At 34.7% G+C, this 16064-nt stretch overlaps 1 protein-coding gene across 5 annotated transcripts in view; it reads left to right on the top strand.

Moving 5' to 3' along the window:
* The window catches only part of grid2ipb (glutamate receptor, ionotropic, delta 2 (Grid2) interacting protein, b), an 82911-nt gene that overhangs the window by 66141 nt on the left and 706 nt on the right, over positions 1 to 16064 (top strand). For all 5 annotated transcript variants that reach the window (XM_056469907.1, XM_056469906.1, XM_056469905.1 and 2 more), the window contains 7 exons: positions 1210 to 1406; positions 3718 to 3873; positions 4751 to 4837; positions 4943 to 5072; positions 8300 to 8418; positions 15427 to 15591; positions 15682 to 16064. The exon at positions 15682 to 16064 is cut by the window's right edge and continues 706 nt beyond it. In XM_056469907.1, coding sequence (XP_056325882.1) covers positions 1210 to 1406; positions 3718 to 3873; positions 4751 to 4837; positions 4943 to 5072; positions 8300 to 8418; positions 15427 to 15591; positions 15682 to 15753 — 926 coding nt within the window. In that variant the 3' untranslated portion in view covers positions 15754 to 16064. The remainder of the gene's footprint in view (positions 1 to 1209; positions 1407 to 3717; positions 3874 to 4750; positions 4838 to 4942; positions 5073 to 8299; positions 8419 to 15426; positions 15592 to 15681) is intronic.

The following is a 16064-nucleotide window of genomic DNA, read 5'->3' as shown; positions in this document are numbered from 1 at the left end:
GTTTTCAGAATTAATAAGCACTCGTTTTGTGGTGGAAACCCTAACATGGTGATCTGTAGATGCACTATTACAGACAAACACATCAGTCAGGAGCATGATTAAAACAACCAGTTTACATAAAATAAAACTACATATCTTCTATATTTTAGTTTAAATGTAAACTAGCCATGTTCAACTTCATATACAGCAAATTCTTTAATATGAAGAAGATTGTCTGAATTCTTCACAATTTGTACTTTCATTAGTTGCGTTTGTATGGTTTTGAAATAAGTGTCTGTTCAAACTACTATCTTTTTATTTATTTCTAAGAGATTTGCACAAGTGTTAATGTAAGCTGTGCAGACAATAACTTTTCTATTAACTCTGGTAAGCTAGAATTACTTAAACTAATAATGAAACTACACTCACCGGCCACTTTATTAGGTACACCTGTCCAACTGCTCATTAACGCAAATTTCTAATCAGCCAATCACATGGCAGCAACTCATTTAGGCATGTAGACATAATCAAGACAATCTGCTGCAGTTCAATTTGAGCATCAGAATGGGGAAGAAAGGTGATTTAAGTGACTTTGAATGTGGCGTGGTTGTTGGTGCCAGACTGGCTGGTCTGGTTATTTCAGAAACTGCTGATCTACTAGAATTTTCAATCACAACCATGTCTAGGGTTTACAGAGAATGGTCAGAAAAAGAGAAAATATCCAGTGAGTACCAATTTGTACCAATTGAGTGTTTTGTCAATGACATGACAATGAGTTCACTGTACTCAAATGGTCTCCACAGTCACCAGATCTCAATCCAATAGAGCACCATTGGGATGTGGTGGAACAGGAGATACACATCATGGATGTGGTCAACAAATCTGCAGCAACTGCGTGATTCTATCATGTCAATATTGACCAAAATCTCTGAGGAATATTTCCAGTACCTTGTTAAATCTATGCCATAAAGGATCGAGGCAGTTCTGAAGGCAGTACTGCCTGGTACTAGTAAGGTGTACCTAATAAAGTGGCCGTTGAGAGTATGTGTATATATAATAAAAATGTTCACAAAATAAAAACTAAACTAACAAGACCATAAATGAAACAAGCTAATACTGAAGTGTACAGCAAATACAAAAATAGTATCAAACTATAAAAGCCGTGGTAGTAACTGTGTGGCAATTTAAGTAAAGAATTCATGTTTCGTCACTTCTGGCTGGTCTGTTCAGCGATCCTCATAGCGCATCTGAAGCTGGCCCCGAAGGAGCTGCGGGACATCCTCATGACCATGAGCACTGAGCGTCTGGAGCCTGCGCACATTAAACAACTGTTGCTCTACGCTCCTGATGACGAAGAGGTCAAACAGTTTCAGCATTATGACCAGGACCCTGCCAAACTCAGCGAACCCGACCAGTTCGTCCTACAGGTACTGCTTTACCTGAGTTTAAAGCTGTTTTAATGTTGAGTTCTGAGAAACGGTGTTGATATTTGAAATCAACTTCACAAAATCACAAAATTTATGCTGCACAGGTACGTTTTTGTCAGTAGTCAAATATTTCGATTTTTATTTTATGCCAGAATTCATTCGAATGTTAACCCTTGTGCACTGTTCAAATTTACTATCCTTTTCTTATGTTAGGGATGAAAACATCCACAAAATTAAACTGCTGTGAAAATGCATCAGATAATTTATTTTTCCAATTTCTTTTTTGCATAAATCTATTAACCTCAGTCCTGAAAACTACTGAATTGTTTAGAATATCACAGGATTTTAACTCTTTAATTGCCAAGTTCACAAATGATGTCACTGATTTGGTGAAAAAAAAAAACACACAAAATGACGTATTTTCAATATGAAAAGTAGTTGTGGACTGGATTTTTTTTTTGTCTTGTACATGTGAATGATTAATTATAACATTGGCAACATTTATAAATTTGACAATTAAGAGTTAAAACCCTGTAATTTTCTAAGCAATTTAGGTTGAGGTTGATTTATGCAAGATTTATGCAAAAATATGTGGAAGAAATATTTATGTAATGCATTTTTACAGCAGTTTAATTTAGCATAACAAAAGGGTAGTAAATTTTCCCAGAGTGTATCGTTGGGTTTTATAAAAAATGTCAAAGCATTTTCTCAAAACCTGTTTCATTCTGCTAGCTGAAACACAGAAATAGTTATGGCCAAATTAAGACTCAAAATCACCCCAGAGTGGATGAAAACATTCTCAACAGTTCATAAGTGTTAAGTAGACATCATTTTCCATGAAGATATTTTGTAAAATTAGTAATGAGCATTGCTAAGTACTTAATTTGGACAACTTTAAATGTGTATTATTTAGACTAAACTATCAGATTCCAGATTTTCAAAAAGTTGTATCTCAGTTAAATATTGTCCCATCCAAGCAAATCATATGTGTCACTACCCTAGGCTGCAGTGCCCATGTTGGACACTAAATATGGACTATTCTGCAAACTCCAAATCTCATGTTCCTTTAGATTTCTTAAGTTGTGTATTGATTTCAGCTGCACTTCGATATCCTGTTTAGTTCTGTGTGTATTTAAGCCTGTTTCATTTCCTTTTCCATTGCTTCTGTATTACATTACTCCTGCCCTCTGGTTTTGAGTCATTTTGGTTTTGTTATTTTGTTTCTTGCCTGTTCACGTATTTTTCGATTTGTGTTTTTTCTTAATTATGCCTTGTCTGATATCGTTTAGATTACTTTATTAAAAGAAAGCTGCACTTGGATCCTTTACCATTTTGACGCCCTGCAATCCATGACAGTTTAAATCTCAAATTTAAAAAAATGGACACTTATGACTGTTTTTGTAGTCCAGTGTCACAAATAAACACTCACCTATGCAAAAGATACTCATAATTCATAAACATGTTGTGTTTCACAAGGCTCTACAGTCCATTCCAGTCTGAAAATGACACTTTTACTGTGAAAATATACCCAGCCTCACTGGTGCAACTGATTTAATCTGACCACATGAACCATTATATAGATACCACTGGATTAAAAAAACAAAAACTTCAATTCCCAAATGTGCCTACACTTACTTTGTAACAGTGTAATGTACGATAACAGTTCTACATTGTAGTTTTGTGTTATGATGGATTTCATCAAGATATAGTCCAAAACTTCAGCTTGGTAAAGTTAGTGATTTATGTGCATACAGTACACCATTTTTACAGTTATGTCAGAAAACAATTATTGTCTGTGCTCCTATTTTTTTCTTCGTTTTTTTATTTAAAAAGTCATAGCGTAGAGCCCTGTTTCAAAACACTGTCCATCCAAGCTGCCATTTTGAAGCATTTTCAAGAAGACGAGACATACAGAAATCAAGTTCTTACATTATTCTGTTGTATTAATGTACCTTCAGAGTAGACACAAAGTCAAAATGTAGAGGAAAATGTTTTAATTGTACAGTATATGAGCGACTGTAGATGTAGCCTATAGCTATTATCTTGTTTCCACTGAGTGGTACAGTTGAGTACAGTACAGTATGGCACACATTTATTTCCATTTCCATTGTCAGAAGTTCCAAATATAGTCAGATGTACCTACTTTTTTGGGTCTTCTTTCCTGAAGGTGCTTTGCATAATAGTGCAGTGCCAAAAGGAAGGAACTAGACTTGGTGCTGGACGCTGTTTGGTTTACAGAGAATTGTCAATTGCAAATTATTAATGTAATGTAATGTAATCATTAATGCTTTTTTGTTGGCTTGTTCTACAGATGCTACTAGTTCCTGAGTATAAAACCAGACTGAGGAGTCTTCTTTTTAAGACCACTGTGCAGGAGAAAACAGAAGAAATGAGAGCTGCGTATGAATGCATATACAAAGCCTCATTAGAGCTCAAAAACAGCAAGAGGTTGGCCAAGATCCTTGAGGTAAAATAATTAATTCAGCAGATATGCAATTATTAATAATGACTTATAAATAATGTTACAAAACATTTGGACCTTCTGCAGAGAAGTCGGTGTTTCTGAGCTGCTTGTTTTAAACATTTTTTATCTCAATTCATATACTGTTCGTAGCAGGGTTTGGTGTAATTAGTTACAAAGTGTTGGAATAATTAATCAGTTCCATGCGTGTTCTATAAAAAAGGCCAGGAGAGGTTTTTCTTCAAGGTTTAACATATTAGCAATTTATTGGATATAAATGAAAAAAAATTCAATTCACAGAATTCTGTTATCCTCAATGCAATGCAATGCAAAAGTTACATTCAGGAGGTGCGCACAGCATAAGTTCAACTTATACAAGCAGCTGATATTAACAGGTGGAGTTTAGTGAAATTCGTCACTTGTCAATCATTCTCCAGTCCTCCATTGGCCGCACCCATACATACATCCTCTTTTTCTATGAATTCTCTGCACAACGTCAGAAAGCAGAGCAGACTTCACTACTGCAAATTCTGTGCTCACAGGAAGTTTCGCTGCTGAACTCAAGTTAATTTTAGACATTCAGGCCTTTGCATTTCTAGCTTCATCTACTACTGCAAAAACGCTTCATTAGTATAAAAAAACAGATCACACTCGAGATGAAGTTCAGTTAATAAACATTACAAATACAATTGTTTAATAGAAAGAAAAAGTGACAAAAATATGTTTAAAAAAATTCCTTTGTAATTCCTTTTTCCCAACAAAAGTTACTACTTACTGTAATTAAATTACTTTTTCACTGAAAAGAGATTGCTTTTCATTTTTATGTTAAACACTACCTTAAACTCAATTCAGAACTGATTCTTACAATATGCATGGTTTCCAGTTTGTTTTAGCAATGGGAAATTATCTGAATAATGGTCAGCCCAAGACTAATAAAACAACAGGATTCAAAATTAACTTCCTAACAGAGGTAAGTTTGCAGTCATTTCAGACAAAACATTATACTGTTTTTCATTTAACGTTGTTCATGTTATTTTAATGCTTATTCTAATTATGAATTAAAAATTCCCCACAGCTAAACACAACTAAAACAGTTGATGGAAAGTCAACTTTCCTCCATATCCTTGCCAAATCACTCTGCCAACACTTCCCAGAACTCCTCGGCTTTGCCAGGGACCTCATAACAGTGCCATTAGCTGCCAAAGGTACAGTATGGTGTCAAAACAACTTCCTGACAGATATTTGTATTTACTCTTCAGTTAAAAGTTTGGGGTCAGCAAGCATTAAAAACAGCAAAAAATAAAAACAAAACAGCAAAAACTAAACGATTACAGCTAAAATAACTCTTTTCTGCTTTTGTATATAATTCAAAGTGTTGTTATTTACTGTGATGACAAAGCTGAGTTACTGTTGAAAAGTTTTATTTATATATATATTTTTACAATTGTTCCATAACATAAAATATAATATCTGAAAATTACAAAAATCTCTTCATATACTGTTTCAGTTAAGGTTAGTGTATGTTGACATGTACAGTACTTGCAAAGTTTCTTATAGTCAGGAGAAAATAGTGCAGCAGTGTCAGGAAATATTAAGCAGACAGTCTGCTAATAATGAGAATTGATTAGCTTGCAGTTGCATTGTAACTTATAGCAGGGGCGCCTGCAGGATTTTATTCCAAGGTACGCATATATCCAGCTCCGCCCCGCCCCATCATTCCTGATCTCCAATCTCTAGAAACACTGATGCTTACTGTCAAAGGCTACATTACTTAAGGGCATTTGTTAAGACATCATTTGTTTTCTTTTAATACTAGTATATTTTCTTTGAAATGTAAATGTATATTTTCCTGCCAGAGTTTCTTAAACACTCCCTTACCTGAAAAATTACAGTTTTATTCATTTAATCAAATTATTTGAATAAGCAGGACAGGCGTTTACAAAATATTCGCAGCAGCATCGAACGTGTTCCCAGATTACCTCGGAAAAACAAACTCGGTTGGAAAGGTGAGAGAACTCAGAAACTCGTTGTGAGAAGGAAGATGTCTGCTTATTTGTGCCAATCTGTCAAATAAAGTTGTTCAAAACACCTTGAATGGTAGCGGTTCCATGCAGCTGGATCTGAATTGTCAGATGAAAGAGACACAAGCTGAGCCTAGAGTTCACTCGGCTCAGTCGCTGATGAGACTGCGGTCTCCACCCCGTGTGGGGAAGCAATAGTTGTCTCATTGGTTTTAGGCCTTTTGGCGTATGTCTCAATTAAGTTAGCTGTTTTAAAGAGCGTTTACTCGTTTTGAACCTTGTTTTAAACAATATCTATCAGAATTGTAATTTTTAGTGTGAGATAAAACCGCCAGCAAAACTAAAGCCAATAGATTTCTTTACCCATCTCAAACAATGCAAGTACATACACACTTTAAAACACACAAACCCACCATTATTTATTCTCTCTCTTTCTTGCTTTGTCAATATACCACAGTGTATACTGTAATAATCAATTTAAAGATTAAATTATTTAAAAATAATTTTAAAAAAGCGTCATTAATTCATGCCCTTTCATGGTGGGTACGCACAGTGCATACAGCCGTACGGCTGCAGGCGCCACTGACCTATAGTCTACAAAATGTCCTAAAGGATCTAAAACAAAGTGATACAGATACTGTACATTTTGTTGTTACCATACTACATTTCTTTAAAAACAAAAACTGTTAAAAGATTTGAAGACTATATGTAATAAAACCTTAGGATTTGACATCATAATTGTATTGCACTGTTTTAAGTACTAAATATTTTATTTCAACAATACAATACAGTAATACAGTATTGGACATACATTATACATACATACATTTTTAATGTACATACATACTGCATACTTTATGATGAATTGAATGGATCTGTCTGCACGGCAGTCGTTCATGTACACAGTGAAGAGCATAGCAGAAATCACACAACCTTGGGGTGCTCCAACATTTGTATTGTGATTGACAAAACTGTATTCATTTGAACTATCTGTATTCTGTTTATAAGAAAAGAAACACACCACCTAATCAGATAAGCATTTACTTCCAACTCTAGTTTAGATACTAGAATATCAGCATGAATTGTATTGAATGCTGTCCTCAGAAAAAGAGCTCTTACACAAGTATTTGGTTTATCTGTTTAGAAACAATGTGCAATGAGCTGCCTCAGCATCCGTCGTACTACAGGCTTGCATAAGCAAATTGACACAGATCAAGTTTGTGCTTAATAGTACTTACCAGATGTTTTAGTAGAATTCTCTCTAAGCATTTCATAATCACAGAAGTGAGAGTTATAGGTCTGTAGTCTTAACAGTCGTTTGGTTTAGTGGTTTTATATAAGGAATCTTCCATAATGTAGGGACAGTCTGTGTGTCTATAGATTCCTGAAAAATTGATTGCCATGCCAGTGCTACTGATTTGCTGGCACAACTTTTCAGCATACAAGGACTACTACATCCATCAGGTCCCGTCACTTTTCTTACATTTGTGGTTTGAAACATTTTTCTAATTTTCTAACTTAATAACAATCCTTTTCCAGAAGGAGGGAACAACTGTGCCAAGTAAATCATTATAGTTAACACTGATATCATCCATCTCAAATCTTGAAAAATGATGATTCTGTCATGATTGCTTTACAGATGTTTATCCTGACATTGTCTTTAAAATGTTCCACACCTTCTTATTATTTGCTCAACTCATCTTCTAACATTTATTCACGCTTTTTTGTGAAATTTGTATATACTTGTGCTGAAATCACATCTATTGTCTTTAACTTGTTCTGTCGATGGTGATTTTGCGTGTAAATACTAAATATGATATACATACACACTATTTTGTTTACAAAGGAATGTTAGAAGTGCATAGTAATAGGCCACAAAACAACAGACACCAAAAAATGTAAATGAGAACTTTAGTGTGTGTGTGTGTGCGTGCGTGTGCGTGCTTGGGCTGCACAATATATAGTTTCAGCATCAATATTGCAATATGCGAATCTGAAATAATCACATCACAGGATCTGCAATGTCAAGTTGGGATTACAACAATTAATCAATTGCAATTGAGTAGTGTGAGATTTTTATTTGGATGTTTTTAAGGCCTGCAACTGTTAGATTTCAAGATTAACTGCATTTAATTATTTATATAACAAAGATTTCTGTGTTATTTTAGATTTGATCATTCATTTCTGTATCTTAATACTGTTAAACTCCACCGAAAACCATGTGTGTGAATTGTTCTGTATCAAAATCTAAATAGGCTGTAGATAGAAAATAAATGAAAAGGATTGATAAAATGTGATCCTAAGTCAACTTACTGACCCCAATCTTTTGGAGAAAAATATGCTGTCAATTAATTTACAGTAACATTGATCAATGATTGATTTGTGTCTTTGTCTGTTCACTGTAAATGCAGTCAATCAGAGGACCATTACTGCTGATCTCAGTGACGTTCACTCCACCATCCAGGACATAAGAACCGCCTGTGTGAAAATCCCAGCTACAGCAGAGGATCGATTCGCAGCAGTCATGAGTGTATCCTCAAATCTACTGCTGCTTTATGAATCAGGGTTTCTGCAGCTTTCAGCAAGTTCAATTTAAGACTTTTTAAGACCATTATGAATGAAATTTTAGACTCATACAGGGTTGAACAAATTTTTCGAATGGCTCAGTTGGAAAAAAGATCTTTATTTGCCCCATCAAACTTTTTACATTGATAATTTTAATAATACAACACTGTAATAATTTCATAATTAAAAAAAATAATACTTTATTTAATTATTTAAACTAATTTATTTAATAAATAATAATTTATTTAATAAAATATTTTAAATATTGTGTCAAAACAAGTAAGCTCTAGTTGTAAACATACACTTAAAAAAAAAAAAAAAGTCAGCTTCCTCAGCAGTAAAAACATGGAGAACTTTTTTAACAAATGTTGTTGTAAGGAAAACAATGAAACCATTATGGGAAATAGAGCTAATAATTACATTCTTTAATAAAAAGGGTAAAGTTTTATTATTTATTTATTGGATGGGTTTTGGCCAGATTGGTCAGCTATATGTGAACAAAGGAAAATTAAGACCTGTTTAAAAAAAGTAAGACCCACAAGACAATATTTCAGTAAATTTAAGACTTTTTAAGGCCTAAAATTTTGTATTTGAGATTTAAGACTTTTTTTAAGACTCCACTGACACCCTTTTTTAATAGTAACAAGATTAAAAACTAATTATTCTAACAGTTAAGGTCAGCTACAATCCTAAATGGCTAGTTCACCCAAAAATTTAAGTTCTGCCATTTTTTACTCGCCCTGCTTTTTGTTCCAGTGCTCTATAACCTTTTTTAAATCACAGAAGGAGATTTTCCTTTTTAAAGTCTTGGTCATGCTTGTTCATATAATGGCATTGAAAAGTGACCAGCATCACATTTTTTAAAGAGATAGTTCACCCAAAAATTACACTTAATGTACTCACACTCAGGCCATTGTAGATTTTGAGCTAATTCTGTGATCCTTGGTGATTTGTATAATGTAAGTATGTAAAAATGAATATTCAAACAAGAATCAAATCAATCCCTGTAGCTCTTAATAATACAATCAGGTCTAATGAAGCAATCTGTCTGCGCAATTAATTGAACAATATTTTCAATCAATGTTCAATACAAGTAATGTTCAGTACATAACCAGGAGTGCTGGCTGTTGATTTGGGCTTGTTTTGATGTTTAGTTTTAATCTAAAAATCCATTGACTGCAATTATATGAATTACCAAGAACCACGAATTTGTAAGCATGAGTACGCTGTGTATTTTAAATACTTTGAAGTGTTTCGTAACAGTTATGATGTAACAAATACTTGTTTACTCAAATCATCTGGCAATTTGATATGCGCTTCTAATCAATTATTTGAAACAAAAGATTCATCAAGTTTTTGAAGTGCCTCAAAAGCATCCATCACTGCTATACACTGCCATTAAATAATGAAGCACAAGCAAGATAAAGAAGAACATACACTAGGGCTGCACAATATATCGTTTCAGCATCGATATCGCAATGTGCACATTCGCAATAGCCACATCACAGGATCAGCAATGTTGAGTTATGATTATAGTTGACCATGAGAAATTCATGAGTGTGGTTATTGAATAGTTTAATCAAAATGGAGTGAAGGTTTTTCATTTCCACAATTTTACGGAGAGAATTGAACGCTTTCAGGCACAAGACATTTTACCTTTTGTAACTTTAATAAAGTTTAATAACTTTTATTGAATTATTTATATTAGTAAAGACTTTGCAGTGTTATTTTACATTTGACTATTCAAATTCTGTACCTGAATACTATTTGACTGCCACAAAAACATACCAGTTTATTTCACTTTTATCTTAGCTTATCTGATATGGATGTATTTGCTTATAATCTGTTTATTAGATTTTATGCCTGATTCACTTCCCTACAGAATCTTGCCAATCATTCTACATTAATACATTCCTTCTAAATAGCAGTTTTCAAGTAATCCAGTGAAATTGTTTATATATGGCAAAAATAGAAAACATTGCAATGTCAGATTTTGTCCAGTATCGTGCAGCCCTATAACATACACATTACCTTCATCAGGGATGCAGTAGTACATATTTTCGTTATTGTGTGAACCACACTCTTAAAAATAAAGATTCTATATTAGAATCAGTGAAGAACTTTGAAATCTATAGAAACTTTACATTTCACAAAAGGTCACAAAAGATTATTAGAAATGTTTAAAATAAGAATTCTGTTTAAGTATATGACATCATTAGAAAAACTCTATACAGGGTTCCTACATACTTTAAATCCTTTAAAGTTTGGGAAATTGAAAAAAGACCCTGGTAAGGTTTTCAGAGTAAACATGCACATGTACAGGTCAGTAGCTATATTTCCATCCAAAATTGCAGATGAACTTTATACGCAAAACTGGATTATCGCATTAAAGACGTGCGAATAAAGCAGTGTTTCCATTCAATGAGTCAACAAAATTGTCACATCCTGATTAACTGGCACCAAATATCAACAGTAAAAACTGAATTTACTGCGGTAGGAGAAGCTGCGTCAATCTTTTCTTCATTTAATAAATAACTTGAGCCTTAGAAAGCAATCCAGACACACAGTGATTGCGCGGTGGCGTTTGAAGGTGTCAGACGCAGAGCACAGATGCTCTTGATTCTGGAGGTCATTAATAATATAATAACACTGATACTGAAATGGTTATGGCATTTTAGAATGACCAATACAACATTTCAGATGGTTTACAGTGTGCTCGGCCTGCTGGTTTATCCATTTACGCACAATTTTATCATCACACAATCTCTTTTAATCAAAATCACATGACCTTTTTTAATGCGCATACCTGAAATTTGTGCGATAAAAGTGTTTCCAGCGTAGTTTATGCGCATCTTTTCTTATCGAATAAAAAGTTCTTCCAACTCACTTATGTGCATTTTCAAAATGTATGCGCATCATGGCGTTTCCATCAACCGTTTTTTTAATGAAAATTCATAAAAATAGGTAGATGGAAACATAGCTAGTGAAAGTGCTTGCATTTATTTTGATCTAGTGGTTTTCCACATTATTCTCTTTGGTCTGCTACAGTGTTTTTGTTGTTGTTTTGCCAACAATGCATGTCCTATGCATACTACTTTGCTTGATTTACCTCAGTTACTGTAAATGGCTTTATGCATTACCTGTTTCCTGCATGTTTTCAGTGTTTCCTGCATGTTGTCATTTGTGTTGTACATTATCATGATGTTCACACATGCCTGAAACAGTTACAATAGTACTTCATCGTTTCACAGACACTGAAACTTTTGTAAAAATAGTCTGAAAGTGATCCCTGGAAAATACAAGTTTCAAGAAATTTGTCTCAAATGTGACCTTGCTCTCACCAGAAATGTGTCCCCACATGAAGTCCTTGAATTTGAGGATGCTGAAACTGGAAAGTATTTGAAGGTATGGTTTACACAAAACTGAAAATTCACTCATTACTCACCCTCAAGTGGTTGCTAACCTTTATGCGTTTCTTTATTCTGTTGAACACACACACCCACACACACTCAAGATATTTTGAAGAATGTTAGAAACCAGTAACTTGACTTTGGGTATGAAAATCTTTCAAGTGAAGGGTGAGTAAATAATTAAAGAATTTTCAGGTTTGAGTGAACTATCTCTTTAAGCAAAGTGTGGGAACACTAGCTGCGTCCCAAATGGCACACTAAACACTATGCACTCATGGACTATGTACTTACGCACTTACACACTTAACAGTATAGTATATGTATGTTGTGTCGTCCCAAATAGAACACTGATGGTTTTTTACTAAGCAGAAATTCAAACCGTTTCCCTGATGATGTTTGACATTTGTCAAATTAGTTAATTATGTCAAACTTCCAAATAATACCTGCCTTAAGTATAACCACATTCACCATCAGGAGGTGCTATAATCACTCTCATAGGAGAATTTTGCTTTCACAATCCAAAATAAATAAAGTAATCCAACATGTTCGCCCGATAGCTCCACTACATGAGCAAAGCAGCGGGCGTTGAGTGCGTGAAGTGTCCATCATTCCACACTTCCATTTTACCGGCTGAATGAGTGCATCATCTGGGTAATTAAACTACACTTATTATTTTTAAAGTTTTCAGTGTGAACGGACTACTTACAATATTTGTACTGCAAAATGGCATAGAATAGTGCATAAGTGTGTGATTTGGGGCACGCCTACTGCCTATGTTGGAATGGTGTATTCCTTTAAGTGAAGTTTCACCAACTAATTTCCAGAGGAGCACGTCATATGATTGACCGCCACTGGTCCCTATTGCTAATCATTAGCTAGCCAATCGAATTATTCCAAACTTAACATAAATATCCAGCCTAACTTTTCTTCCTATCTTCATTTTGAAAGGTCCGCAAAAATCCACCCCTTCTCCCTTCTCATTTCTAGCTTAATCCAGGATTGGGTGACACAGCAGCTCAGTGGCTAGTACTGCTGCCTTACAACAAGAAGGTCGCTGGTTGAAGTCCTAGCTGGGTCAGCATTTCTGTGCAGAGTTTACATGTACTCCCCGTGTTCACATGGGTTTCCCCTGGGGTACTTTAATTTCCTCCCACAGTCCAAGGCCATGAGACATAAGTGAATTAAATAATTTTAGCAGTCACAAGCACTTTAATACTGAGCTTCTCTATGTGAGTATGCACTGGTGTGGTTGGTGGTCTATTCCTATAGAGCTGTCATTATTAATCAAGGAATAGGCTAAACGAATCAGGGGGAGCTCTTGAGAACTACCTGATCTCATATCCCTTTAACCCTCCTGTCGTGTTCACATTCTGACCCTTACTTTAGTGTTTGACCGGTCTGTTTTAACTGCTCTTATATTAGCACAAAAATCATTCTCCACCAAATTTTTATTCAACATTCTTTAGCTGTGAACAATGCCTCAAAGTAGTGTTTAACATGAATTTACAGAATTAGACATCAAATATCTGCAATGAAAATAAAAATAGGCACTTAAAATATATTACAAAATGAACAATAGATGACAGAAATCAAAATACTTTGTTTTGTTACTAACAGACAGCTCGCTAAAATAACTATCACAGAGTCTGACCAAAGAAAGTGAAATTTTAATCCACCTGAATGATTTATCAACCAGCAAAGCACAAACAAAATGCTCCTTTCCTGTCTTCTGAGTGATCGAATTTTCAGTCCTTCAAGTGTACTAATATAGGGAATAGTGCTAAAAGTGCTCCTGCTAGACTCAGAGATTGGCTGAACGGAGATTGGCATAAAGAAAGAAAGAAAGACTCCTCTGTGCTTCTTTCCAGAGAGAGGGAAATAAATAAACAAAAATAATGAACTAAGAAAAGTAAGTAAGAAAGAAAGAAAGAAAGACAGACAGATGGATTTCCATAACAGACACCTGTCCAATCTGTGTGAAGATATGATACACTTTTTTTATCAGGAAGTTGATTCACGCTGGAGGATCAAACACTTTCATGGCAATTCATAACTTACTGGTTTATTAGCTAAGCCATATGAATTTGTACGATCTCATTCATACAGTTTTGTACAATTTGCTTATCCCCATTGACGATTGGGTTTAGGGGTGGGGTTGGGTGCTAGCCTCCTTTTAAAAATCGTACACATTTGTACGACTGAACACATATGAATTGACCAGTAAACTGACAAAATGTAAAATAGTTGTTTCCTTGTGAGATCAGGCTGAAGGATCAGCACATTAGCGCGTAAAACACATTACATTACCTGCATTTCGTTGCCTTGTACTTGTACATGTGTGATGACAATAAATTGAATCTAATCTAATCTAATCTAAAAAGAGATGTGTACCTGCAAAAGACATTGTTCAGTCTGAAATGAATCAATGAGTGAGTGAGTGAGTTGGGGTAGTGTGTGTGGGGATGTTTTCTGTCTGATGGATGAATATAGTCTGGATACCCATTCATTTCCTACGGCGGTCACTTTTGACCGGGAACACCACAGGTGTAACAAGGTTGATTAAAACACTTAATATTCAATGAAAGAGAAGATCATCACATTTATATGTTCAAATACATAGTGTGGAGGATATCATAAGGTCTTGAGGCAATCAGATGTAAAACACAATATTTATGAGTGATTTAAGTTGTAAATCGGTCAGATTTGACCCGAACACGACAGGAAGGTTAAATGCTCATTGAATTGACTAGGTGACTTGATCTGCAGATGAAGTCAGAATTATTAAACCCCCTGAATTATTAGCCCCCCTGTTTATTTTTCCCCAATTTCTGTTTAATGGAGAGCAGATTTTTTCAACACATTTCTAAACATAATAGTTTTAATAACTCATATCTATTTACAGATTTATTTTATCTTTGCCATGATGACAGTACATAATATTTTACTAGATATGTTTCAAGACACTTCTATACAGCTTAAAGTGACATTTAAAGGCTTAATTAGGTTAACTAGACTTAGGGTAATTAGGCAGGTTATTGTATAATGATGGTTTGTTCTGTAGACTTTTGGCAAATATAGCTTCAAGAGGCTAATAATTATAAACTTAAAATGGTTTTTTAAAAAATTAAAACAGCTTTTATTCTAGCCGAAATAAAATATAAGACTTTCTCCAGAAGAAAAATATTATCAGACATACTGTGGTAATTTCCTTGCTCTGTTAAACATCATTTGGGAAATATTAAAAAAAAAAAAAAATACAAAGGGGGGCTAATAATTTTGATTGCAACTGTATTTCCGAGCTCAGGGTTCTCTCCCGGGACAGCATGCCAAACCTGCTAACACCATCTAGCATTATCTAAGTGTTAAAGATTCGTTATTGGCATCGATGGTTCCATGAAGAACGCTTCTAAAGCTGTGGAATATTTTCATTGCACAGAAAGTTCTTTAGAGTAAAACTTGTATTGCAAAACTAATTTACATTTCTACAAACCCCTGTCTGGAACATTTATTTTTAAGACTGTATGCTGTGAAAACACGGAATCTAGCCTTGACCTTTCTGTTAGAGCTTTTTGGAAAACTGTCATCCAGCGGTTCAATCCCTCGACTCCTTGCAGCAAAGAGCGATGGACGAGTTTCATAATGTGGCCTCTTACTTTGGAGAGGACAGTAAAGTCACAACCACAGAAACCTTCTTCGGCATCTTCGCTGAGTTCATCTCCAAATTTGAGGTGAGTTCTTATTAAATCCTGATGTTTTTTTTTTTCACACATGCGAGGAGGACACCTGACGTGAGCGTTTGCTGTGTTTCTGTTCAATAGAGAGCACTGAGTGAAACACAAGGAACAGAAAACCCCAAAAGCCCACGAATAGCCTCACCGCTGGCATGGTGAAAACCGTCGGCATCTGCAGAACGCCCATGTGCCAATAACACAGAGAATCTGATAGCGTGGAAGGAAACAAACTTACTTTAAATGTCTTAGATGAATCAACAATATCTTTAGAATAAAGAACATCCTTATATTTTATACAGAGTTTCAGGTGTTATATAAAGTATATTAATATAACTTAATTACGAAGAATTTAGTTTTGACATTTCCAGCTGCTAGAGAAGGTGATCACTTCAGGTGGATTGATGGTATTTTTGATGGTTTATTTTGGTACCGAGGTGAATGAATGTCTTCATGATGAACTTACTCATCCT

This window comes from Danio aesculapii, chromosome 12 (genome assembly GCF_903798145.1).
Source record: "Danio aesculapii chromosome 12, fDanAes4.1, whole genome shotgun sequence".
Taxonomy (NCBI): Eukaryota; Metazoa; Chordata; class Actinopteri; order Cypriniformes; family Danionidae; genus Danio; species Danio aesculapii.
This window is presented reverse-complemented; position numbering and strand designations above follow the sequence as displayed.